Source organism: Falco peregrinus, chromosome 5 (genome assembly GCF_023634155.1).
Source record: "Falco peregrinus isolate bFalPer1 chromosome 5, bFalPer1.pri, whole genome shotgun sequence".
In the NCBI taxonomy this organism is placed as follows: domain Eukaryota; kingdom Metazoa; phylum Chordata; class Aves; order Falconiformes; family Falconidae; genus Falco; species Falco peregrinus.
The window spans coordinates 36,441,549-36,468,602 of record NC_073725.1 but is presented as its reverse complement, the minus strand read 5'-3'; the positions used below and the strand labels follow the sequence as shown (position 1 = coordinate 36,468,602).

The 27,054-nt window shown below is 37.7% G+C and overlaps 1 protein-coding gene across 3 annotated transcripts in view; it reads right to left on the bottom strand.

The window, feature by feature from the left end:
- Nucleotides 1-27,054, bottom strand: part of ICA1 (islet cell autoantigen 1) — a 73,593-nt gene that overhangs the window by 36,302 nt on the left and 10,237 nt on the right. For all 3 annotated transcript variants that reach the window (XM_055803388.1, XM_055803389.1, XM_055803390.1), the window contains exons 2-6: nt 23,792-23,829; nt 21,050-21,221; nt 18,981-19,053; nt 17,117-17,240; nt 14,597-14,795 (exon numbers count right to left, since the gene is read on the bottom strand). In XM_055803388.1, coding sequence (XP_055659363.1) covers nt 14,597-14,795; nt 17,117-17,240; nt 18,981-19,053; nt 21,050-21,221; nt 23,792-23,808 — 585 coding nt within the window. In that variant the 5' untranslated portion in view covers nt 23,809-23,829. The remainder of the gene's footprint in view (nt 1-14,596; nt 14,796-17,116; nt 17,241-18,980; nt 19,054-21,049; nt 21,222-23,791; nt 23,830-27,054) is intronic.

The window sequence follows — 27,054 nt, the reverse complement described above, 5'->3', positions numbered from 1 at the left end:
AGTCCTGGTCTAGGAGAATGCCATATTAAAGAGCAAAGTGCTTAATGAACAATGCTGCTTTTTTTCTTCTTTTTTTTCTTTGTTTTTTTGGGGGGTTTTATTTTTGGTTTTGTTTTTTCCTTTAACAGCAATATAAAAATATAAGGTAAGAAAAGGTGTTAGGTATGCTGTGTTACGTACTGCTATTTTGAAATCCCAAGAGAGGATTTTTTTCTAAAAGATATTATACAAATATCATATTTACCAAACAGCCAGGTTGTAGACAGGCACCATGACTACTTTCTGGATTTTACTCAGCAGAACATGAAATTTGCTTTTTGTGTCACATTTATGCCACATTTCCCTCTTAAGTTTTTCAGTACTCAGCCTGTAAAAATTTTACTGCCTTGAGCCTGTTGGCTCACACACCGCGTAACTCCAGCCTGGCAGTAATGAGTAAGCCATGGTCAAAACTGCTTACTTCATAACCACTGACAGTCAGCAGATGTGAACAGTTCTCTGACCCCTGTGAGGATATAAGGTTATGGCTGGCTTGCATATTCTTCCTTTCTTCCCCCCTTCAAAAAACAAAGGTTGGTTGTACTATCTTCTGATATATTCCATGACAGCTACTACAGAAATTGAATCCTACCAAGTAGCTTTCCCTCTCTCCTTTATGCAAACACATACACATTTATCTTAGTCCTTTCTCTCTTTTTTCCTACTGCCTCACTTCCTTCCCAGCCCTGTGTTTATTCCTGCTGTTTTATAATGTACCTTTTTCAACTCTCTCATGTCTCTTTAAGGATGGGAAAAATGAGAACCTCGTCGCATATTATGCATGTGATTCTGTAAATATTACACAGTGACATGAAGACTTTTTTGCACTCTGTATTTTTCTTCCACCCAAAGCCAAGTTGGATCTGCAAGAGTGGATCAGTTCAGGCTTAGCAATGGGGAAAAAAAAGCAGGCAAGAACAAAATGACTGATCAAAGATGTAAATGAGTTTCTGTAAAAAGAACGACACATTAGGATTTTCCAGCCCAGAAAAGCGAGATGACTAAGGAGGAGTATGATGGAAGTCCATCATACCACACATACAACAGTTGTAAAAGACCAGACTTCAGCCAACACAGAAAACAGAGGGCCATATACCAAGCTAGCCATTCGAGTACAACACAGGGACATGGATCTTTACACAACTCTGTCAGTAGGGCAGCTCTCCGATCACAGCAATCTGTTGTGGTGGTGAGAATTTACATTGGTTCAAAATGCAACTAGACAATTGTATAGACAAAATCCAAACACTCTATCTTATGATACCTCCACCGTTCACAGTGCTACAAAAAAAAAGCCACTGTGTATTTGCTCCATGCAAGGTCCCTGGTTGCTAGCACTGGTCACCAGCGAAGAGAGATGATGGGCAGACAGTGGATTTTTGTTTAAACTAACATGTCCACCCTTAAGAATAAGGTAACCCCCAGGCATGTTTGCAGGTCAAGGCGGGTTTGTGAGTTTGCTAAGCTGGATTCAGACTGGCTTAGTGCCTTCTCATGGTGGGAGAATTCTATTTTGTGGTCTAAGGCAGCACTGATATTTCAAATGAGCTTTTCCATCAAGGTAGTAATTTTTTTAACACCATGTAACAGCAGATTTGCCATTATCACAATTCAAAAGTACCTTGAGTTATACAATTTTATAACTATACAAGTGCTCAGTTTCAATTGCCAGGGTGTATTCAAGCACTGCCTACGCCCAAACATGCCTGAATAACAGAAAGCACGTAAAAATGCTTCACATATTGTAACTGTATGACAGCTTTGCATTCACACAGATTCATTTAGAGAAGGGGTGGGGGCGATTTTGAGATGCTCCAACATTTCTTTATAACTGCAGTCCAGAGGAGCAGTTCAGATCTCACTACTTCCATAAAATTTTGTACCCCCTTGTACAGAAGTCTACATTACATATATATATACATATATATACACACACATATATAAAGACCTTGGGTTTTCATTTTAGAAACAGATTGCCAAAACCTACAGGATCTACCTGGACAGGCCTAGCTTATCTTCCGGCATTCATTGCCCAAGCATGCAGGCAACACTCCTCTCTCCTCATTCAAGTCCTAAAGGGGTTGTCTGCTGAGTGAAACTTTTACTCATTATATTTAAGAGGGGAGTGATACACTGAACAGTGTTATTGTCTACATTAATCCTCTGGGAAAAAGTATATATAGCTAATTCCCCGTCCCCCCCCCCTTTTTTTTTATTTCTAATAAGGTAGTTTGCTAAAAATATTGTTGGAGCAGCCCTACTGCTGGGTTAGATATTTAATCAGAACAGGCCCATCAATTAAAGATACTTTAAATTCATATGCCAAAAGTTTTCCTGCTATTCAATCAACAAGGTATTCTAATTGAAGGTGTCTCAAGAGAATGTGTCTTTTCCCTTGCCTTACTTTTTTGACTTGAATTTGACATCTTTTCCTCCCTGCTACCAATATCATAGTAGTGCAAAGACCTGGATCCAAACATGTCTTTGCAGCAGCGAAGTCTTGTGACATCCAAATCAAATTTCTCTGAGACATGAAAACTTTCTGTGGCAAGTAATATTGCTCTCTGTGTTGAGTAACAACTTTCTGAAGAGCTGCCCTGCAGCAGTAGGAATACACTTCCTCCTCCATTATTAAAAAATAATTTATTCCCTTCACAGGAAAAAAAAAAACAACCAACCAACCACACCAAACACCAGGTTAAAAGGTACAGCCCAACAGCCACAGAAAACCTCTGAAGTTTTTTTTCTAAGGAATTACCAAGAATTAAGGAGATATTTTCCTCCTCTTTCCTGATTTCTGCCCCTCCAGCATCATAGCACACCATTTGGTGAGAGAGCAGCCTCTGCAAAATCTTTTCCACCTATGCAGCAGCTGGACACAGCCCTGATCAAAGTTACATTTCTCAGCACAATCCAGCAAGTTCATCCAACCAAGAATCAGAAAACAAAATCTTTAAGCCTCACAACAGCTTTCACAAACAGAGCAGCACAGTGCAGTTCCAGAATATTAATCCAATTGCTCTACCAGCAATGAGTTCATGGCAACAAGGTATAAAATAGAATATACACAGAAAATACAATTTACAAGCTTTTAAAAAAAAAAATTCTGTCAAACACAGGATGCAACCAACTCTCAAATATAAGATGCAGATCACTTTCAAAACCCCAACCACCATTTACTGCAAAATGAAGCAAAGTTTGTTAAATTTAAGAAGCTGAAAGCAGCAACAGTCTTCAATTTTTCAAAACCACACTCAAAGTCATTACTGAAATTAAGATCACAACATAAAAATCAGGCAAAGCCAGAAACCGGTACTGAGTCACCCCATCTTAAAAGATTCAAGAGCTTCTGAGCCCACAGGCCTAGGAACAGAGGAGGTATGTCACTCTTCTGCAGCTTAACTGTTTTAAAAATTATTTTGAATTAAACAGATGTTAAGAGTGTTTACACAAGGCTTATATCTAATTAAGAGTTGTTTACTTGAATTTAAGCTGAGGAAAATACATTTTTAAGCTAAATTGATAGATGCTATTATCAAAATGCAGTAAGTGTTCACAAAGAGTTGTGCACCAGCTCAGCTTCATTTAGGCTCCATCTTTCCAAAAAGCAGCATCTCTGCATAGCCACACACTTTCCCGGAAAAAGGGCTATGTGTACTCCTCGCTTCTCCTTTCCAAAAATCTTTCCTCACTGTTCAAATACCCCATGCTCCTTACACATTACCTATCAACTTCCCCATCTCCTGCCTGTGCAGAAAGAAATCAGCTCCGAATGAATGTGTCCACGCCTTATGCAGGGTAGGGCCTGACCTCAGCAGCTTCCACCCAGCCAGCCACAGCTCTCCTCCAAAGGCAGGTACAGGGGGCAGAGGGCTGCAGACAGCAGCTACACCCCAGCTGATACCACTGCTGGCTGCGTGAGGCCTCTCCTCTACTTTTCTCCAGCATAAACCCAAACAACTTCTAGTTACTCTATTTAACTTCAAACTGTATCAAAGGAGGGAATTTTCATGCAGATAGGTATGTGACAGCAGAGAGCTAGGAGGAGAGGCTGTCTGTACTCCAACTCGTTCACATTGGGTCATTACAGGAACAAAGTGTGTATGAGAACAGCTCTGCCCCTCAGAGCTCACACCTTCTGGCTACTCTCTGATTATCAGCCAGCACAGAACATAACACGTTCCTCAAGCTATTAAAATGGAAAGGTTACCACAGTAATTCTATTCACTTTTACAGCTTGGATGAAAATGCAAGTTATTTTTAAAAGGGAGCAAACATGAAATGACAATTTAAATGAAGGGAAGTCAATAAATATATAGCTTCTAGCCTTGTCTGAAGGTCTGCTTTTTTCTACTTTAAGCAGCCTGGATACATGCCTCAACTTTGTTGGTAAGAAGTTTCAGTATTAGCCAAACCCAGGATGTGTGCTTCACTAGGTTGAAAGGAAAAAAAAAAACCACCCACCACCCAACCGTGTTGACACTAATACAGACCTTGAAGCAAGGACATACAGAGAAAATAATCACCAATGATTTTTCTGTTTATGTGACCAGGAGACTCTTAAATTGCATACAGAATTATGTTCATCTAAATAGCATTACTTCAGAGTTTGGGGACAGACTTCTACACCGAGCCCCAAATGTAGTTCTAGTAGTGAGCACGCATCCGTCAGTCTGCAGCTGTGAGTAATTACCACAACAGCATGCTTGGACACATACTATTCTAAACTACAAATGGGTGCACATTTCCACGCATGAAAATACATTCTCTCTTTAGGGAAGAGTTTGATCCTCTTAACTTTGAACATCTCCTCTCCTCATACAAGGGAGCTGATAAAATCCAGCAGTTCTTTGCACAGATGCAAAGAATTTTATGTAGTCTGGAAACAGAGAGTCACATTTTGTTAGTAAGATGAAAGTCTATGAGTTGCCAAAAATGACTGAAATACTTGTAGCAAGAAGCAGGCTTACCAAAATAAATGGCAAAAGCATAGAAGTAAGTTTTCAGGTCTGCAGGATCATATTGAACTTTAAACCAGAGGTAACCTGGACTTACGAGTTAAAAGTGCTGAGAATTGCTCTGAGTTTATCATTAACTCAACTGTGTTAATCATATTAGACAATCTGAGAGCCAAGGATGGCTGGCACACATAGTGCAGGGGGGGATGCTGGCAAGTGGAGACCAATTAGACAGCCCCTGCAGGAAATGGAGACAGGTAATTACTACCTTTGAACACTGAAAGACCAGAGGGGCAATGTAAAGAAAACTGTAATATAGCATAAAACGAGTCTCTCTACTATGCCCAAGATTTTATGCATCTAGTAATTGCACAGTTCAGTTTATCTCATCTACTGAAGACATTTCGGAGGTCTTCTTGACTCCTTTAGGTGCACTGTCCTCATAGTTAGAAAATGTCATTTATGTTTTTTCATTTCTTTGCATCCAAAACCTGGAAATATTGTATGAAAAGCTCAAGTTCAGGTGCAGTAACCTTTTCCCCAGTGAAAGCATCATAAATCAGTAAACTGGCCTGCAAGATCCTCTTGGCCATTGCAGAGTGTGGTGGGATAGGCAAATGTACAAAGTGCCAAGGAATGCCACTGAAAGATACGTTGCAAATCCTGGCTGGATGTGACACCAACACTCCAAGAAAGATACCTTTAACTAGATCACTGTGACAACCAAGTTGCCTTTTGTATTTTGTCTCCAGATGTTCTCACTCTCCTGAGTGCAAAGTCACTGTCTACAGCGCTAATGCAGTTACATATGTAAGTTATATATCTTATATATAAGTTATGTATTATAAGTTGTGGTTTTGGGACTTGTTTTCTATTCAACCTCTTTCAGCACAGAATGTGAAATGTCATTCTACTAATAATCATGATTAATTTGTAACACAATGTGTGCTGCACATAATCCCGTGCATTATTATTGCTGTTCCTGGTTGGCATTTAATACATCAATAAGTATGCCTTGTTTCCCTCAAAACTAATTATATTTTGTCCAGATACAAACTCAGAAAGATTGTAATTGTAAAAAAAAAACCCAACAACCAACCACCCAAATCTTTCTGTAATGCTCTTCAGACTTCATACTGTGCTATTACACAAGAAACAAAATTTCAATCCTAAACAGGGTTCAGACAGAACATCCCTAAAACAGAGATGAAATGGCATAGTAGTCATTTTTCTGCTTAGAACAGTACCTTTTGTTTGTTGGCTTTTTTTTTAATCCTATCTTCAATTTGGTTTCATTATCTGAAAGAGAAAAATCTAGCATAGTATCTTTGTAATCATTCAGAGCCTACGCAGCATATAACTGAACGGCAAAAGCCTTATGAAGTAAAAGCAGATGGACTACATTATGTATGTGCCCAGGCATTTTAGGAAAGTGTAAGAAGAATTCCTGGGCAGTGGTGACCATAGAAAAACTTGGTTCTCTTGTGTAAACAATGTTTTTCCCAACAGCTGTATTTCCCTTCCTGTTTATTCTTCTCTCCTGCAGAATTCTCTCAGTTCTGTCACATCTGTATTTCATTTATTTTTAAAAAATATTTCTTTAGCTATCCTCCTAGCTTTTTCAGATTATTAAGGCTAAGGGAATTTTCCAAATCTCATTTCTCCTTTCACAACCTCCTCTGTTTACATTTTTACACTTCATTTAGGTTCTGAATTCACATAATGATCCACATGGGGTAAGGGCTTTGCCCACACAGACCAGTTTGCAGTTTTCATGTGAGCAACAGAAACTGTCTAGGCAATCATCTTTTCATTCTAAGACTAAACCACAGCAGAATAATTAAGTGAAAACTGTTCAGTTGTTCCTTTCTTTTTTAAAAAAATAATAATCAGTATTACATTTAATGCTTACATATTTCTGTAATTAGACACGAGAAAAATTCTTGGAGCTTGATTTTTGTCACATCATGTTTGAGAGTGCCTTTTTAATGCTGGGGCTAATAACTGTTACATTAAAGTTGGACTTAACATTACTATTGATTTAAATCACTGATTTTTTAGAATATATATTGTTGTATCCTGTTGAAACATTACAAGTTCTGCTACTTATGTAAACAGACATTTTTAGGATATGTCTGCCTGACTTTTCTTTAAATAAATACAAGTCTGAAAATGCACAATTAAACCACTGACTATACCTTTTTTTTATTTCAGCTAGGTTACATGGTTAGAAGATGCATTGTATCCATAGTCTAGCACTTCATTTTATTCTACCCTACAGCCATTTTGCTAAGTCTCACCTCAGACTCTTTCCTTAAAAAAACCTGAACAGATGATGAACTGCCTCTCAAGGGCAAACATCAACCTGTGAAAGCAACTATGATCTACAAGCAATACCTCTTAAGATGATGTAAGCTGTTCCAAGAAGCCTGTTTCTATTTTTAAGTGGCATACTCTTATTATGCTTTTAAAAGGGCATCTCCATCACACATTGTTACTTTGCTTTTAACGCAGCAACAATCATCAGTGATATTTAATATACATGAAATGGCTTCAGAAAATCATCGATTCTTATTGTCTACCCCGATTCTTACAAATGGTACTTGAAATAGTAATTAAAGTCTATAAAATGTCTACACTGTGAAGAACATTTCTACCTAAGGTCATGTTTTCAAAAAAGGTGCATCTTTCACAACTGCCTTAAAATGCTTGAGCATTTTGCATGTATAGTACCTTGGAATGTTTTGGTTTTTCCACTTAGTGTTACCAAATTTGACATTGGAGAACCTGGAAAAAGCACTACAGTGAAACTGCACAGAGAAAACATGCTCAGCACTGAAACTCCATTTGCTTTTCCAAGGAGAGACAATAACGACAAAGCAAAAACTACAGTTGTGTATAAAGACCACTTTTTCATGTTCGCTATCGTAATTGCTAAATAAGTCATTAAATTTAACATTGCCAACCCTATATACTTTCATATTATAAAAACCATTACAAAATAACATTCTTACTGCTATTCCCTAACAGAATGAAATCAAACATGTTCTTGGTGGCACAGGCATGTCACAAGAAGCGATACGTGTAGGTGTTGCTTATCATCATATTGTAAGAGCATGTTGTTATCTCTTTACACCACATTGCTACACTAAGATGTGGATCTCGAGTGCAGTATGACACCACCTTACTAATTTTAGAGTATGCAGCTATCTTGCAGTGAAAGATCCAGCGAGATCTTGGATATCCTGGAATCTCACCTATTCATCTACTACGCAGCAGCAACCCAAATCAGCAAACAGACTGGGGGGTGGGGTGGGGGTAGCTTTTTTTTTTTTTTTTTTTTTTTTTTTAAGGGAAGATTTTGAACTAAGAGCGACAGACTATCAAAGTGATAGATTTTACCATCTCACGTTCCTAACAGGTATTAGGAAAGGCAGCATTATTTTTCACATTATAGTGCCACACATATCTAACTGTGTGGTCTACTAATGCTACTCAAATCTTTCTGACATTTCCTGAGCACAACAATCATCTGCTCTCTCACATGCAAAGGCCCACATTTTTGCCACCTAAAGGCAAACATGCTTTAAGTTTTCCAGATGAGGTTAATGCTGGAATTTAATGTGGAAGTATCACCTAAAAAGAAACAGACACAACTGCTCTCCATGACTTTTTTTTTTTTTAATTTTTTAAAAACCAAAGTTGGTAAACAGTGACTACCATAGCTGGCTCTAACATCGATCACTTACACTGCTATTTGTAACTATGGCAGCTGAGAGTCTATTGATTACACCACTGTGACTGCAATGGCCAACAGAATTATTCTTTGGTACAGCTTCCTGCTTGAAAAACCAAAACACTTTCCAGCTCAATATTGTCTGCAGATGTAATTATCATTAGCACATTTTCTTTTAGTTGATTTTTTAATAATTGAACTAGAACATCACCAATATCCACAAAACTTCTAAGAGTGTTATGCTCAACTGAATTGTATTTATTAGATGTAAAAAAACACTTGGAAAATATTCTACAAATGCACAATTTTGCCCTGGCAGGAAAAGAGTTTAGCTGATCTTTAAGGTATTTTCCATCTTTATATTGTATGATCCTCTGAAACTCTGTTTAGTGTCCCTCAGCCAGTATTCTCAACTCTCAGCTCCTGAGAAATCTTATTTTTCTAGCAAAGTTAAATACATTTTTCCAGTAATTGCTCATAAGGCACTGCAACAATCCAGATTTGCAGTTTCTTCCTACTAATATAACACTTTGATAAAAAATGGAAAATAATAAAAAGAATCTGTGATGTTATTTATAAAGCTGTGTTGTTTACTTACTTTTCAGTTTGTTAGACTCTAAATGCCTGTGGATTTAATTTTCTTTTTTTTTTTTAACAGGAACTGAAATTAAGTTTACAAGGATGGCAACTACCAAGTCTGTTCTTAAGTCAAAGATCAACATCGTATTTGTTTCTTCTCCTTCCTTAGGCTTTTGTATTTTCTCAGCTCTCCAAGAGTTTTCAAATGTAACAGAGAATAAAACCAAACAAACACAAAACAAAAAACAAACAAAAAAAGCTCCAACACATTTCCACAGTGCCTCCATGTTTGCAGGGCTGTTTGCAGTTGATGTTAATGAATAGGTGAGTAGCAGATGATGCTGTAGCATGTTGCAGCCCCTTGCATCATCACATAAGCCAAAATACACTCATACCAGGCACTGCAAGCAGGCAAGGGGACAGCAAGGGGACAGCAAGGGAACAGGGATGTAGCTCCCCAGCATTACCTGTAAGGCTGCAGCAGATATATCTTACCCATGCTTGCGGAGATCTTTACAATGAATACATACACTTCAGTGTTTCCCTTGTGACCTTTTAATCAATGGATTTACTTAGATCTTCATTATTACCCAGCTGTCCACAAAAGCTTTAACTTTTATTTCATAAAAGATACTTAACAGAGAACTTGCATAGATCAGACACTCCCTATGTTAGGACATTTATAAAAACAATAGTTTAAGCTATTTTTATGAGTTCTTCTTGTTGAAGTTGTTTTTTTCTCACTGCTTTTCTTTTTCTCTTGCCAGATTTATCTTTAAAATGCCACTTAAGGGCAATAATTTTGTTTCAAGTATAGAGTGTGCTACAACCAGGAAGAACTTGAAGTAAACTGCCGAAACAACTCAGCTGCAAGCTTGCAAGTTTCTTGACAGCTGCATGCAAAGTAACAGCTAGGCATTAAGGGTCCTATAATCATTTAGGATATTGTCAGGAATATTCCAACAATTCTTCTCTGTGGTACGATCTATTCTACCTTCCTTAACACCACTGAGGTAGTTCAGGGCCCTGCACTGTGGAGTAGGGACTTTCTAATTTTCAAGAACAAGAAGGCCCAGCACAAACCATGCTACTTCTTCCCCTCACAGATCCCACGCAAATATATTGATCGTAACCCAACTCTTTCCAGACAGTACCCTATCTAATGCACACTGTTTACAAACTCAGATATTTATTACTGTAATATCCAAGTACCACAGAGACAGATACAGGACACACCGTACGCCAAGCAGTTCAATCTCAAAGCATTTAGAAAGCTCTGCTGCAACCAGCCCATGCATCATTCCTTACAATTACACAGCTTCAACCTATTTTTTGTCCCATCTGAGCTTTGTTTGGTTCATACCGAAGCAGAACTCCTAGGAAAGAAGCTTTGGCAAAGCAGAGATGACTAGACAACAGGGAGAAAGAGAGCCCAACCCTCCAGGTAACCAGTTCCGAGTACACTGCTGCAGCGCAGCTTGTCTCACATATCACATCACTGCCACTGGGTATTTACAAAGATACTCCAGCTTTGGTTCAAGCCTCGGAAGGGGAAGCAGAGGAGCAGAAGAATGACAGAAGCAAAAAACAAATACAGAAAGGATTAATTTGCTCTATCATTGTAGCAAGATATATATCCTGCCATGTCACAGACGTAATTTTTCTTAGTTAACCTAAAGGTCAGCATGATAATTTTTTCAGTTCCCATTTTTTACATGTTAGCGGTAGCACTGTAATGTCTAGATTTGATGAGAAAGTCTATATTGCACTGCATAGGCATCTGAGATAGCTAAGTAAAACTGAACAGCAGAGTCTCTTCAGTGTTCCTGTAAGCTGCACTGGGAGGCTGTTGCCTCGTATCATAGCATATCACTCTGCATATTGGCATGTCCCTTCTCAGGAAATGCATAGAACACCTTAATTTTTTCGGAGCTGGAGGCAGGACACTGGGGGTCTATCAGCACTTAGGTGATTTGCTCTATATTTTTACATCACGGCAGAGCTCATGCTGTAGTGTACAGTCACCAGACAGATAAAACACCTTGGATTCAAGAACCTTAAAAACCTCATCAGTGGTGAACAATTTGGTAAAGGGGTATTAACTCACTCAAATTCTTTTCAATATCACAGCATTGCCAAGGTACTATTTAGATTCTCTCAAGCAAACACTTCAAACTCAAAACTTGGGGGGGAAGACCTCTATATCTAGAACAGCACTGGAGTGTGCATAAAACCCATTAACAGCAAAAAAAAAAAAAAAAAAAGGAAAAAAAAGAATGAAGCTACATAGCATTTATAGAACTCTGCAGGGAAAACCAAATACTTCACCTGTTTCCTTGGTTTGACTCAAGTAGCTACAATCACATGGATATCTTCAAACAATGTAAAAAGGCTGTTCTGCAGTGCTCTGGGGCTTGCATATTTAGACTGATGCCTTGAAAACAGCATTAGAAAATTCTTTCAAGTACCTCACTGTTCTGAAAGTGAGCTACAAAAATGCCAATGTTTTAACTCAGATTTTATCAGCTCTGAAAATACTGACTTAACCATTGATCTTTTAGCCTGAGTTATTCTGAGGGAAGGTATGAAAAACCCATCTGGATTGTTTTAGCTTTGGTCTCCAAAAACAAATACCATATCTGTATACACAGAGATACATTTAGGATTACATTATAAAAGGCTACATACTTGAAAAAGTCCTATAGCCAAGTGATATAAATACTGCTGATGCACCAGGTGCATTAAAGATCACTAAACCAGCACATTTTACTCGAAATAAAAAAGATGTTAACTAAAGTAATAGTTAGGATTTTTACAAGTAGAAGAATGAAGAAAACTTTCTTTCAAGTGCTCCAAGAGGATCAGCTTCATTAACTACTTGCCAGTGTATTACTAGATATGCAGCATCAGATCAAACACTATTTTATAACCAAAAACCTTACACTAGTAATTACATCTTTGTCAACACAAAACTAGCAGGACTTCTTAAATTGTTGTTACAGATCCAAAAAAAGCCCTAAAAACCCAGCATTACACTGCCACACTATGGCATGATTAAGATCTGCACGAAAGGATAGAACACAAAGACAATAAAACTCCTTTACTTATTTAGGACTACGTGTCCACCATTAGTTTTGTTTGCCCACTACATTTGTAAAGCACTAAAAACAAACTGTTGTGCCTTGCTCAGCAGCAGCTATCTACGTACATTATGCTTGAGGATTTTATTTTTGTAATGTTGTGGGGTGGGGTTTTTTTCCAAATGAAAAAAAGTTTACTTTCTGCAAGTGTTAAAATCTTCAAAGACTAGTTTGATATGCCTGTTGCACAGATGGGATATGTAGGGAAGCGTATACCAAGGGCATTTCTTTACTTTGTTTGCTACAACATTTAGAGCTTTTTGTTCTCTGCATTACGGTGTGATCTGAAATGTTTTCACTTGACAGCCAGTCCAAAGAAAGAACGGTTCAAAAACCGTTCAAAAAACAGACTTTCTCCAATTTTTACTTTTTTTAAACTGAGGTAACAGTACAGAATTTTAGAATCTACATTCGTTATTTCTTTATGTCAGAATATAACTCATTTCAGACCTAGAAATAATCCAAAATAATTAGTATTTCCAGTTTTACTACTAAGTTTTGAGAGACCTTTAAAAAAAAGTTTTTAAAAAAATCTTGGTTTTGTTGACCTTGAAGCACAGCAATCCAAGATGGCCAAAAATTCACATCTAACAATTACAGCAGCTCGCTGTACAAAGCATACGTTATTTTAATTACTTTGCCATTTATATAATTTATACCTTCCATAGCATTTGTTTTGCAAGAAAGCTATAAATCAGTTTTGTATGACCATTACTAGTACTGCTTTATTCACTCTAACATTACATTTTTTAAGTGTTTTTCTAATAAATCAAACATACATAAGCAATTGGCTGAGGCCAAGACCATACCAATTACTTTACCTGCAAGAACATGCCATTATGAACATTTCCCACAAGGCATAATAAAATATATGTCTGGTGCCACAAGACTTACAGGAATATCCTGTACTGAAGCATTAAATAAAGATTAGATGACTAGCTGGAGTTTCATTTTTCCATCCCTTCCTTAATTGCTATTGTCACCACTTCAGTTTACAAAAAATAGCGAAGCCTAGATGCATGCCAGCCATTTCCCGTTAGGATGGTTTATTCAAGCTTTTAAAATCCCAAATTAAGCATCTTTCATCTCCAAACACTTTCAGCTACAGGCTGCTTAAACCATCAATGAACAGGGTTTTCTCTTTTGTACACTACCCATCTCTGAGCCACATGCATATATACACTTTAATACTATTTCTATTATTAGGCCTCTGCTTTCAATTATCACACACTTCCAGTACATTTTTTTTACTGCCTTTACTCCAAGCACAAGCCAGCATTTTATACCTAGGATCCTAACTGCTCCTAATAATCAAGATGTATGAACAGCAAAATGTGAACATTACAGTCTTTTTAACAAAATCAGCTCTAGTGTCTCACTAGCAAATGTGAATTTCTCATGAGCATTCCTGAACTGACTAGGGCAGGTCAGTCCAAATAAATTCTATACTTGCACCTGGTAGCAAACCTGCAACTACCACCTAAGACTTGTGATTTTTGGAAGCCCTTTGGGAGGGGAGGAGTTTAGCAAACTTGAGTGATACTGAATGAAGATGATTTATGGAGAATGCATTCTTAGCAGTTTTAGTGTTTAGCAGCTGCCTAAGAGTCATGCTTGAACTGCACGACGAACTTAAAAACAAATTCCACATTTGCAGCTCCTCCCCTAAAACCAACAACAGCCAATTCTGTAGATGTTGCTCTTTAACTACACCCAAAAGTTTAGCAGCAGATATTATAGCATTTGTGTTATTCTGTACTTTTCAGTTGCAAAAAACAGTTTTCCCTTCCCCAGCTGGCAGCACACGTATCTTCTTCCATTAGCCACTCAGGTATTGCAGCTAAGTATTTAAAAATAGATAACCTTCTTTAAAAATATATATTATTTAAATTATAAAGATTTAGGTTGAAGTTGACTACTGGAAAAAGCTGTTTCCTACTACTGTATCTTTCCTTTCAGCAACTCTGTGAGGGATACTGTATTCCATATCAGATTAACTGGACTTCTGTCACACAGAAAAGATTAGTTACGATAAATGGCATCCTTAGTGCTGCTGAATTATGCCTTCCTCAGAAGAACTGAAACCATGCTTCATTGTCATTCATCAGGCATCCCCTTCTAGGATGCTACAGGAAACTTCATACCTTCCTGAACTTTTCCATCTGCTTATAAAGATCTGGATCCAGCTCCTGAGACACATCTTTCATCCAGAGTAGAGCTCCTCTGTATTCAGTCCGATACTGTTCCATTCGGTTTACTGTCAGCCATGTGTCTGAGATGGCCCTATATCTGAAAGTCTCCACTTCTTGATATAATCTACTCAAAGGAGTACGTAGTGCTAACCTGGGGAAAGGCATGAAGGAAAGGAAGGAGAGGAACATGTTAAAGAAATTGTTCCACAACGGCAGATGGATTAATACAACTACTGACACTTTACCAGCAATGAAAAAAACATACACAGCCAAAACAGTTCACTTAAGTGCTAGTGTATGTTCAGATGGCTCTACAGCTTGGTTGGGGGTACACATGAATGGTGTGATTTTGCTTGAATACTGTGTTTGGAACCTTCCTGTTCAAGTAGTGACCTTTCACTTACACATGCAAGTGAAAAAGGAACCTTTCCTAATGCATATATGTATTCTAGTTTGCCAAGCTGCTCCTACGTATGCTATTACCACTCCTCTTCACAAGTTACATTTAACAACTCTAAAAAAAAAAAAAAAAAAAAAAAAATGTATCTGAGGTGATTTATTAGTGGATACGTATCACAGATGTATCAGGATTGTCATGTTAAGCATCACAATAAGCACTTCCATTAGCCTTTCAATCTTTAAATGTAAACAAAAGAAGTCACCTGTCAAGTAGATAATTATCTGATTTTTCTTCCTTCTCCTCCCTCGTTTTATTTGGGGGTTTTTTTGTTTGTTTTTTTTGTGGTTTTGTTTTGTTTTGTTGGGGGGGGTGTTTGGGGTTTTTTTTTTGTTTGGTTTGGGTTTTTTAGGAACCTGAACAATTTCTTTGAAGGACATCTGTCTTTTGGAAGGACTTAGGCATTTTCTTATATGTTTCTTCCAGCAACTACACTTTGGAAAAGCAGTAGGGGACACTGTTGTCTTCCCTATGTCATCACTTCAGTTGCTAATGGGATCTCAAAACTAGACGGAATTACTGCAACTTTTGCTTTGCTTCCTCCTGCTGCTTCTACTTTCCTCTTGGTTGCCAGCAGCCACCTCACTGGAATGGGTTCAATCAGTTCCATATCAGTGTAGAATTAGTTTAGTGTGCTACTTGGGGTCTTCCTAAGCATAAAAGAATTTCTAATTTCAGCTCCAGTAACTAGCAAATTGTGTCTTCATGATCTCCAACTACTGAGCTAGCTATCGGCATGCAATGCAAATAAAAGCAGTCCCAGTTTCAACATGAGCTTGAGAATGGCTCAAGAGAGACAAACAATCAGTTTTATTTTTAGGTGAGTTTATGTAAAAAGATGCCTTAAACATGTGTTAAGAGATATAATAAAATGTGAACTTCTTAGTGGCTCCGCCCCCATGTTTTCTCATCCTACAAATACCCAGTCATTCAAAGGAAAACTGGCTTTACGTAGGGACGTCATACACTGGGATTTCTATGAACAGTTAAGCTTTATAAAGAAGCAAACCATCACTGCTTTTGCTCAAAGGTGCCTTACATGTATTTTAAAGATCCCACTCATGGCTGTTACTGGATGTGCTAATGATCAGACTCTAGCCCAAGATAAACATATGAAGTTCTAGTGCTCTGTATGCAATGTTTTATTTTGAGCCAAACAGCTATTAAGCTAAAGCTGGAAAGTATCACAATAGTTAACCCCCCCTCAAAAAATCCTGCAAAACATCATGGAATATAATTTTCCATTGCAAATGATGGTGAATTTTGAACTTTCATAGTCAAAAAATTGTTAAAAAAAAGCATCATAATACCTTAATGCCATCATGTACTGTTACTTTTAAACTCTTTGAGCAAACACAGGGTCACAGTGAGAAGTCAAAAGCTCTGGATAACAGTATGTGTTTGTGTGTATGTGGGTCCCTCCGGAGTCCTTATCTTTTACTGATTTGCTCCTACCCACTGTGCTCAGTGGGGATCTAGGATCTTGTCCTGAGGGACTCCAATGGTGTCAGGATGAAGTAGAAAAAGGCATTCAGACCTCTCCTTTCTCCTCCTTCTACTCAAGGTATGAGACTTCATGGCCCAGAAAAATACCTGTTTACCTGTCCTTCCCAGGACCCAGACACCTCCACAATGAGCCTGCTGCAACATTTCTCTGCAGAGTGAGAAGTGCCACCAACCAGGAGAGGGACCTAACTGCTGCTTTATAACCTCACTGCTACAGAGGCCGTGCAGATGCACCTTTACAGCTTTAGAACTGCTGAGCGGAACCAGCCACAGGTGGGGGACACAGAGTTACACAGACATAGCAGGTCCATAAGACAAAAAACAGGACCAGGCAAAACTACACAGAACAAGCCAGTAACATTGCCTATATTATTGACTAAACCTGCTATAGTAACTTTCCTATTATTCGGTTCCTCACAAATTTCAAATGGCAAAATCGTGACAACTGTGAATCAACTACCACTACCTCACATACTTTGTAAATCAGGCAGTAATTCTGACACATATACCTTTGCTGGGAAGAAAAGCAGAGGGCCTTTCCTGTGGCTTGCATCATTTTTCCTGCTCTTGTTTTATCCTGAGAACCTTGCGATCGAAGAAATTTCCCCAATTCATTTTCTTCCTGAGACAGAACTAACAAAAAAACAAATGAGTGGGCAAACCTGTTATTTAATAGGTTCCTAACAGCTTTAAAACTGGCCTAACATCAAATATGTTAAGTCACTCTAAATCCAAGCAGCACAGCAAAAATAAATAATTTCAGGGAATTTCTGCATTTAGTAAACAGAAGATCCAATGCACTTGAGACTTTTGTTGATATACTTAGCAAGAATCACAAAACTTCAGTGTCTGAAGACAGGAGAAACATGCTATTTATTTCTTGAACAGAAGAATGAGGTTGGTTAGATCACACAAAGGGCCCAATCTTGATTATAGTATCACAGTCTTGGGTTGGTTTTGTTTGGTTGCTTTTTTTGATCCTGTTTTACCACCTGGACTTCCTCAGCTGATCTTTGGTAGCATGCTTCAGCTGAAGCTAATCCTGAATTATACTACCCAAAGCTCATTCATTTGCTTCTCTCTCGCTCTCCGTGTCTCATGCTTGACTACAGAAATTAATTTTTCATATGAAAAATCCAGTACTTCATTTTAAAGAATACTTTCAAATAACTTTGCAAGATTATTTTACAACTTTAACATTCTACACAATTAAAACACTGTTTTTTAATTTATATCTCAAATATCCAAAATATTTCTATTTCAAATCAACTGATTGTGTTCTAAACAAAAAGATGAAGAAAAATAACAAAGTAGGTTTACATTGAATTGTTGACTACTTCCAAACTGAGACCATGGGTCTTCACATTCTCACATCCTTATAAAAACATTTCATTATGGCCTTATCTATTAGTCTTCCAAAGCAGTTGTCTCCTATAGTACCAATTTCTTCCCATTATCAATAGGGAGAATGGCCTAACACAATGACAGAAGATCTCGTGAAGTCCTCTTGTTACTTTTCCAAATGTTGACAGTGAAATCCAATGCAGACTCATAACGTACTCTGGTAGAACGTGCCTCATGCATGTCTGTGTTGGAGATCTCACCTGCTATTCTGAAACACTTCTTGAACTCAATACACTACTACTCTGTATTCTAATTTCACCTCCAGATCCTGAAACGTTCTCTCTGCCTTTCTTTGGACAGGCAAGAGAAAAAGGAAACACTTGAGAAAATATGGGCAACATTTAACAAAAGGAAATTGAAAGATGTCTCCAAAGCTGGATTCTCTTTTCCAGGCCAGAAATCACAGGGGCAGAGAATCAAACAGTACTGATTGCAGAGAACATTTAGAGGTCATTTAATACAACCTGCTGTTTGAAACTTCCCAAATGAGGTCTCTGTCTCTCACTAATGGCTGCCGCTAGTTACTGTACACCTGCTACAGCTGAGTGAGCATTATCAAATTCATTGTAATAGCATGGCTTACTTAATTATAAAACCAGTAATAAACCAAATACTCTTCATAGTCAATCCTGATTTTAAAAAAATTAAACCAGTTCAGAACGAAGTTAGGGTTTACTTCTGCATTTAAACAAGCCAAACAAGTAATGGAAAAAACCTACCCTAAACCACAAGCTTTCTCCCATAATTACTGCTACCTATCACTGCATATCAAATATAAAACTTAAGAATAGGAGATCTTCAAGCAAATAAGCAAGTCTGCCTTTAGCTGTCTGCAAGGAATGTTATCTTTATTTTGAAATAGGATGAAGCTAGTAGATCCTCATTTTCATTTTTACTTTTCCACTTGTTTGAGGACTTCATAATGCAGACCTCCTTATCACTTTAACTACTGTATTTGATCATACTTACAACAAATCCTTTTCTGATACAGTTCAATTGCTTTCAGCAACTCCATACATGTTCTCTGAATAGAATGGAACAGCTGATATTGCAAAAAAATACACAAAAAAAATCGTAAGCGTATGCAAGAAACACCAACAATCAAAATACAAGAGCTTAATTTTCTGTAGGAATTATTAGGGATCACTATTTTCTTGAACAATGAGTAATCTTTCCAGCTTGAAAGCAGTTTTTCCTTATCAATTGTGCCTTCCTTTCGATTAAGTTTTCCCGTGAAACTACAGACAGACAAATCATAACTTACAACAGGAAATTAAAGACAAAAATAATTTTGGAAACAGGTCTAATCTAAACAGCTGATAGTTAACCAAACTACTTATGTTGTTTTTTCTTTTTTTATGATATCTTTGGATATACATGATGATGTATAAATCTTTGTTTCTAAAAAACTCAGAGCAAAAAGTTATCAAAATGTCTATCATATTTATCATGTACAGCAATATGCATACTTGCATTGGTATGTCAACATGGAAAATTACTGATTTAAACTGAACTTTTCACTGGCATAGGTCCAGTTTTCTAACCAAATTTATAAAGCAGCAGCTTCCGAAGGAAGTGTAAGTCAGTCTTAACTAAGTTTGGAGACTGTTTCTAGGAAACAGGAGAATTATTACTCTTTCTGTCTGTCTGTCTAAAACCTTCAACTTGTAACTCAAACCTAAGCTCCACTGTACCAAGTATTACAAAGATATAAGCAAAATGGACTACTGGCACAGTAACTGTATTCCTTTGCATCTGCTTGACCTTCTGTACATTTACACAGGTCTTGTCTTTTAACCTGACAGCATGCCTGCAGTTGAGAAGTTCTTCAAGTGAGAACAGGCTTTAGCTTTTTATCTGGTAAACACAGATTTTCCTATTTCCAACCCCCCCAGTGCTAACAAAGCATCCTTCCTGATGATCTGCAACACTGTAAGCACGGTACGAACTCAGATATATATTTACAAAATACTGTCCCATCCTTCCAGCTTGTTTTACATCAGTACTCTTGATTTATAACCCACTATGAAGACCCCATAGCTGGAATCATCACATTGTAAGTTATCACTATTATAGCTAGAACTACAAATATTTGTTTGTTGTAAATCAGCTTCGTGTATTTCAGCTAAAATGTGAATAAACTGAGAATCCTAAGTCAATAATTTTCTGAGAAACTGCAAGAAAACCAGTAAGGCAAAACCTTTACCCTTAGGTAACAAAACGGTACCAATAAAACTTAGCTGGACACTAACTTGATTATTACACTTCAGAAGGCCACTCTCTATCTTTTCTTTGTGCCAGAGATGTTCAAGCTCTTCAATTCATAGAACCCTGATTATAATTTTTTTTTTGCAATGAGGTTGAGGATGTAGACAGCAGGACTGTATTTGTCACACAGCGCAGGACTGTATTTGTCACACAGCGCAGGACTGTATTTGTCACACAGCGCAGGACTGTATTTGTCACACAGCAGGATTCTCTCTCTTGGTTACACTTTACAGACTTTCAGAAGCTTCTTTGCTCATGTCAGAACCCACTTACCAGCATAAAAGCTCCAGAAAGCAGAGTTTACCATGCACCTTGCTCCTTCTTGGTATATTGCATATTTTTCTGGTATATGTGGTATTGTATAACTGTACAAAGGATGTCATTTGTATATACTATAGAAGATATTTTTTCTTAAAACAATACTCGACAGATATAAGCAAAGGGTAAGAATGACTGATACAAGCACAAAGGGTATCTCCTGCTCCCTCCTACCAACAGAAAGAAAAAAACCCGCTCCCCAAACCTTAAAATAAATACAAGAGATGTTGGTTCTAAATAAGATTGGGGGACATGGGTTTTGGTGTTACAAAATGCGACTATATTTCTTGTATATACACAGGTACCTTTGTCAAAATGAAGAAAAACTATTACAAGAAAATAGTGATAAAAATGTTTATACATTATTATATACTATGTGTACACATATTAGAGGCTTGAAATGAAAAAAAAAAAAATTAACAGACAATACACATTATGTAAACATTACAAACCTCTAGTTTTGCATCCAGATCTGCATCTGAAGCCACAACATGCTCATCTTCCTTTTTTCCTGTAACTTTTATAAGGGTTTGCTTTGTCTTCCAGTATTTCTGTTGCATTTTATTGACCACGGATTTTTCTTGGCTTTGAGCATATTGGTCATAAAACTCCCTTGGATAATTGCTAGAATATTAAGAAACAAAATTCCAAAACTTCAATAGGATGCTTAAAAAAATGTTTTAACATGCTAGATCAAGAATATTGCATTTGCATGAAGACATGTATATTCTAAAATGCACTTCCTCATTATGCATTAATAACAAAGCAATTAAATTAGTACTGTATTTCCCATCCTGCTTTGGAAAATAATACACTGCTTTCAATCTGAATGTCTCTAGCATATAGTACTGCCAAATAATCAGCTGCAATGAATTCTTGCCAATGCATTACAGAATGATTTACAGCCCATGGAATTAACTTTTTATTTTTGTATAACTAGTAGAAGAGTTTTAAGTGAACTAGCAGAGCTGCTTAAGCAGGCATCAATTTTCATGCAATTTCAACAGTGTCAGGATTTCACAAAGTTCATTTTATGACTAGAATTAGACTACTTCTTGCTCTCCTTTTTTTACAATTGAATAACAAAGACTTAGAAGAACACATCTCTTTTAAACATGCTATGTGAAAGATAGCTAGCTCACATCTTTTTTTTTTATGCAATGACAACATGACAACCTTGGGTGTATAACAGGTAACATTTTTTCAAGGATTATTTTCTACCAACAGATGATTCTGCATTCCTGTAGCAGACCTGACAGAAAGTGCAATCTAAAGACAAACTCCATATTCCACAATATTTAAACCATACCAAGATGGTTTAATAGAAAATATAGCCTTACAATGAAATCTTGATCTCTTTTGGGAAGTGTTATTCCATTATTAATTTCTGCAAAAATAGATGTCTTTTCCCCTATGTGCATACATAAAAAGCTGCAGTGATTTTGCAGATCTTTAGTACAAATAAATAGTTGCTAAACATTGCTATATTAAATACTCCAGGAAAATTAAAGAGCTTGAGTTTATCTTGAAAAAAAGATACCCTTCACCTGTGGAGTGACAAACTGTGGTTCATTACTGAGACACTGCCTACTAGCTCTGTTCACTTGGATGTTACCACGAAAGGTCTTCAGACCTAACATACACATCACGTCATGTATTGAGCCACACAGCAACAGACAGATAGATGCTTGCTGTGAAATACTATGGCCATTCTAAACCAACAAGCCGTTGACACAAGTGGTTCCCCAAAAGGGTAGAACATCTTCCCTATGTAGTTACTAGTGACACAGCTTAACCTGAAAAGGAAGTTTGTTTCACAGGGATTTGTTACTTGCTTTAGTCATTTTTAATCAGTGAGCTGGGAGACAGCGCCTTAATCACCAAAGAAACGGTAAGAAATTAAACTGGAAGCGAGCAAGGATAAAATTCAAAATGCACTTACACACAGCACTTCTTGGCTTCTTCCCCAAAGTTTAAAAGCAAAGGTATTTACCCATTTAATTCTACTCAAACATTAGTTCCAAGGGTTTAATTTATGAATTTCATTAAAATTAAAATAATAGGCCTTTTTGGTGCTACAGCACAAAATAAACACCACATGCGAAACATACCACATTTCATGTAGAATTCTACATAAACAAACCATTACACACTCCTGACAACAGCCAGCCTATCAAGGTAGGTGAAGCCTATATTGACCTGATATATGCTACACCTTTAAAATACAAAATCTACAATCTCTAATAAGTAACAAGATGATCCCCCTGCATTATGAAAAAAACAGAATATCAGAGTTTAATAAAAATAGCATTACTTTAAAAATAATAATAATGGTAATAAAAAAAGCAAACTGCTGGCAAGGTAGTATAAAGACCCTAGCTGTACGGCTAGTTGTGTGCTTTAACTTCTGCTACAGCTGTGCAAACAGCCAGTATCTCAGTTCAGTGGTCAAGTGAAGAAAACACCGTAATTCATCTGGTATCAACCATCCTTATTATCTACCTCGCTTGAGGACACTAGAAATTCTGGGGGCATGGTGCAAGGAATAAAAATGAGTCATTAATATGAGGACACACAAACACAAATATTTTGTGATTAATAGAGATTCCTGAATTAGAGACTGAAACACCAAATGAAGGAATAAGAGGAATATAATCTCTTACCACTACACACAAATTCAGCTTCTAATTTCATTTGGAGAATTTACTGGCTCCCGTTTATGCTTAAGATAATGAAAGATTTATAATCACATTACTGAAATATTTGGTGTACAATTTTTACTGGTAGACACTTGTCAATACCTTTTAATATGGATTTTGTGTCAAGCAATCATGGACGTATTTAGGTTTTGTTAAACAATCAGAAAATATAACTAAAAGAAGGATGTACTTTATTCTGAGGTTGATGACCACAGATAAACCTCTTGAAATATGACAGTTCATACACTTCTTTCCATTAAGCAGGAAACACTGATAACACACTATTTTTCTGTCTAGTCAATTTACTTGTTTTTCCACTCTTTGGCAGTTTTTCATTTTTTAATTTTTATTCTTTTTAAACAGAATGTCTACCAGTGACTTCATTTAAACACTAGATGCCAGAACATAATGTGTGATAGACTCAGGCAGTGACAAATCAACATGCCAAACACCATTAGCTCTTTAGAATAAGAAAAAAGTGACCAAGGTACTTACTACTTCTGACCTTCCATGGTTCTTGTTTTCTTCAAACACTTAAACAAAATACAAAATTATCAGTTAATACAAACATCTTTAAACCACAATTTTCAAGTTAGACACTAGAAAAGTCCTACCTTTTCACATAAAAAAATACTATGTTGTAGCACCTTGTTTACCATGTTACAACAGAAAACCTTTCAATCTGTGGACCAAATGCTTTCCTCATGTAACACACAATTCTTGCTTAAACCCATGACAAACACATTGTAGTACTGTCACTGATGTTGCCAATTATTATAATTTAGCAAATCTTCCAGGCAAAAACTAATCTATCTGACATAAATTCAGTGACTTTTGATGAAGGAAGCCAAAAAAGTCCATGCTAGGTATCTTCCTCTGTCAAATTTTTTCCCCAAAGTTCTAACCACAACAAAGTTCAAGCTACTTTTTTTGCCCATGTCCCACTGATCTGTTTTTTTAAAAACACCAGGTACATCATACCTTGAGCCATGGGTGTGAACTTTAACGAGCAGGTAGTTTTTCTATGAGGGACTATGATTTGTATGCATTTGGACTTCAGATTTTATAAGTCAGTATCTCCGGCTTGGATACTCAAGTCTCCCATTATATTTTGAGCTGATGAGATGGCACACACACCACTTCGCACCAGTAAGTGAGCACACTTGCCACGCCAAATTTACAAGTGAAGCCTGATACTCCTCATAAACAAAGAGCACCTGGCTTCTCTCTTCTGCTGCTTTCAAAGGACTCTATTCTCCAGCGTACAGCCAGCATGCAAATGGAGGCACTGCAGCATGATCACAGGAGACCAAAAAGAAGCTGGCCAGATGGTGCTGCTGGAAAATGGCCTTTGTTAAGACCAGGCATGAAGGAACACACCAACAGGCTGCACTAAGATACAAAGCTGACTGACTGAGAAAACAGAAATGGAAAAAGCAGCTAGGAAGGTAATGGTGCTTAATCTGGACTTTGGCACTAATCTGGGTGAGAGAGAAAAGGGGCTGCCATCGGGAGAGGTGACACCGGCAACATATCTAGCACGGTGCTGCTTACAGAGGGTACGGTTACCACTTGAGTGGCAAAGGGACTGGAACATATTGCAGGAACCCGAACAAGGGAATGCAAACAACCTGAGTGCTTCCTGCAACCGTGAAGCACATGCACTTCCATTTGAAGCCAAATGGAGCCAAATCCCAGATTTACAATTCTAACCTTTCTGCTACCAGTACCTGTGAAACTTCCTGGCAAAGTTCCATGAGATGCTGCAAGATTGCATCAGAGCAGGAAATTTTCCTGAATTGGAATTTTTGTGAAGTGCTCACAAGCACTGCAGGAGATAACATAAGAAAATTCCTAACTGTCTTCAGAGCAGAGTTTAAATGCAAACACCAACAGCTAAACAACAAAGAGGAAGAAAGAACTGTTTCAGATTGTTGTTTGTGTTATAGCACCATTGAGTCAGACAATATACAGAATAGATAGCATCGGCCATGGCTTTGCTGTAATTTCTACAGCCATAAGGCACAGGCACATCTTACATCTTTATGTTCAACTTCACTGTTTTAACACTGGTCCTCCTTAAGTCAACAGTGGGTGTGCACGAATAAGATAAGAACATAGGATTTAGCTTGTATACACATTCATGACTCAGTTATTCAGCAGCACACTTGGTTTGACAGGAACCAAAGAACAGTCTATCTAGACGGAATAACATGCATTAATTATGTGGAACAAAGTGTAAATGACCAACACAAGGAACAGGTCTAAGGCACTGACTTTACACACTCTACATGTCCACCTGATTCTCCTGGAAACCAATTCCCTATAAATAAAATAAAATTCAATATATACCTATGTATACCAGGGTCATGGTGAAACAGTTCTCATTTGCAAGCATAGCTCATGCTTTTTCTTCCTAAACATGCGAGCTTATATTTTGACTCCTACTTATACTCCTCAGAGTCCTACATAGCACCCCTACGCCCTTAGGACAGGGGTCCTCAAACTACGTCCCGTGGGCCGGATACACTCCCCCAGGGTCCTCAATCCGGCCCCCGGTATTTACAGACACCCCCGCCGGGGGTTGGGGGGGAAACCAAGCAGCCGCAGATGACTGCCTGCCACTGCATCCGCGTGCCGGCCCCCTGGTTAAAAAGTTTGAGGACCCCTGCCTTAGGATGTCATTTGTGGGGATATGTTAGTTCAGAGTGAGGACTGTGTCACAGCTGTTAGGACAGTGTTTTCATGGTATGAAAATGAGGGCATGTATTCCCTGTCTTGACGTGTGACATGATGGCATTTGAGGCTACAATACCTGCTGCTATAGTGTTGTATGGCCAGTCAGGGTGGCAGGAAACACAAGTGGAGTCTTACCTACCCTGCCTGGTGGAAATGGCTACTGGCATGTGGTATTACCACATAGCTCAATCCCTAGGCCTACTTTATTTCCAGCACAGAGCTAGTTTTTGGTCTAAAATGAGAATTCTGTTTGTACAAAGACAGCCTAGTAAGCGCTGGCATTGAGAAAACTCAACTGTGGTTGCTCAAAACCAATCAGATGACTTTTGATAAGGGCAGCACTATTTCACCTGTAATTTCCATCAAGAATGTTCCTGGATCCCATTCATTCCAGATGCTGTTCAAGAAACTTTCTTAAATAGACCAGTTATGCCTCAGAAGACTCAGCTTAGTTTCACCTTTCTCAATGACTGAGAACACTCCAGAAAACCTGGATGTCCACTACTACAGGCTATTCTTTTTAGCTGTTCATTTAGATGACAAACCAAATTGGTTTGGGTCCCACTGACCTCAACAGTACCCTAAATGACTTCCATTCACACAGACATTGTTTGAAGTTAGATACCCTTGTGTAACATTTGCAGAACTGTAAACTAATTCATATTTCATGTATCAGCATCACAGTTCAGCTCTTCTGAAATGGAAACAGTATATACTAACACAGATATTGGAGTCTGAAACAAAGGTAGAAGAAGATAATAAAGTAATATTTACTTGAGCTGGATGTAGTTGATGTGCTATTACAAGAATACTCATGTTTGTATCCAAGTTCTACTGCAAATTTATCAATTTCTAGCTTGTAATGTTAGGATTTTATTTTTAAGAAACATCCAGTGGCTGATGACTGGGGAAAGACAAATACCGTATCCATCTTCAAAAAAACAGCAAAGACGATCAGGGCAACTTCAGGCCCATCAACTTCAACCTCAGTTCCTGGAATGATCATGGAGAAAACCCCC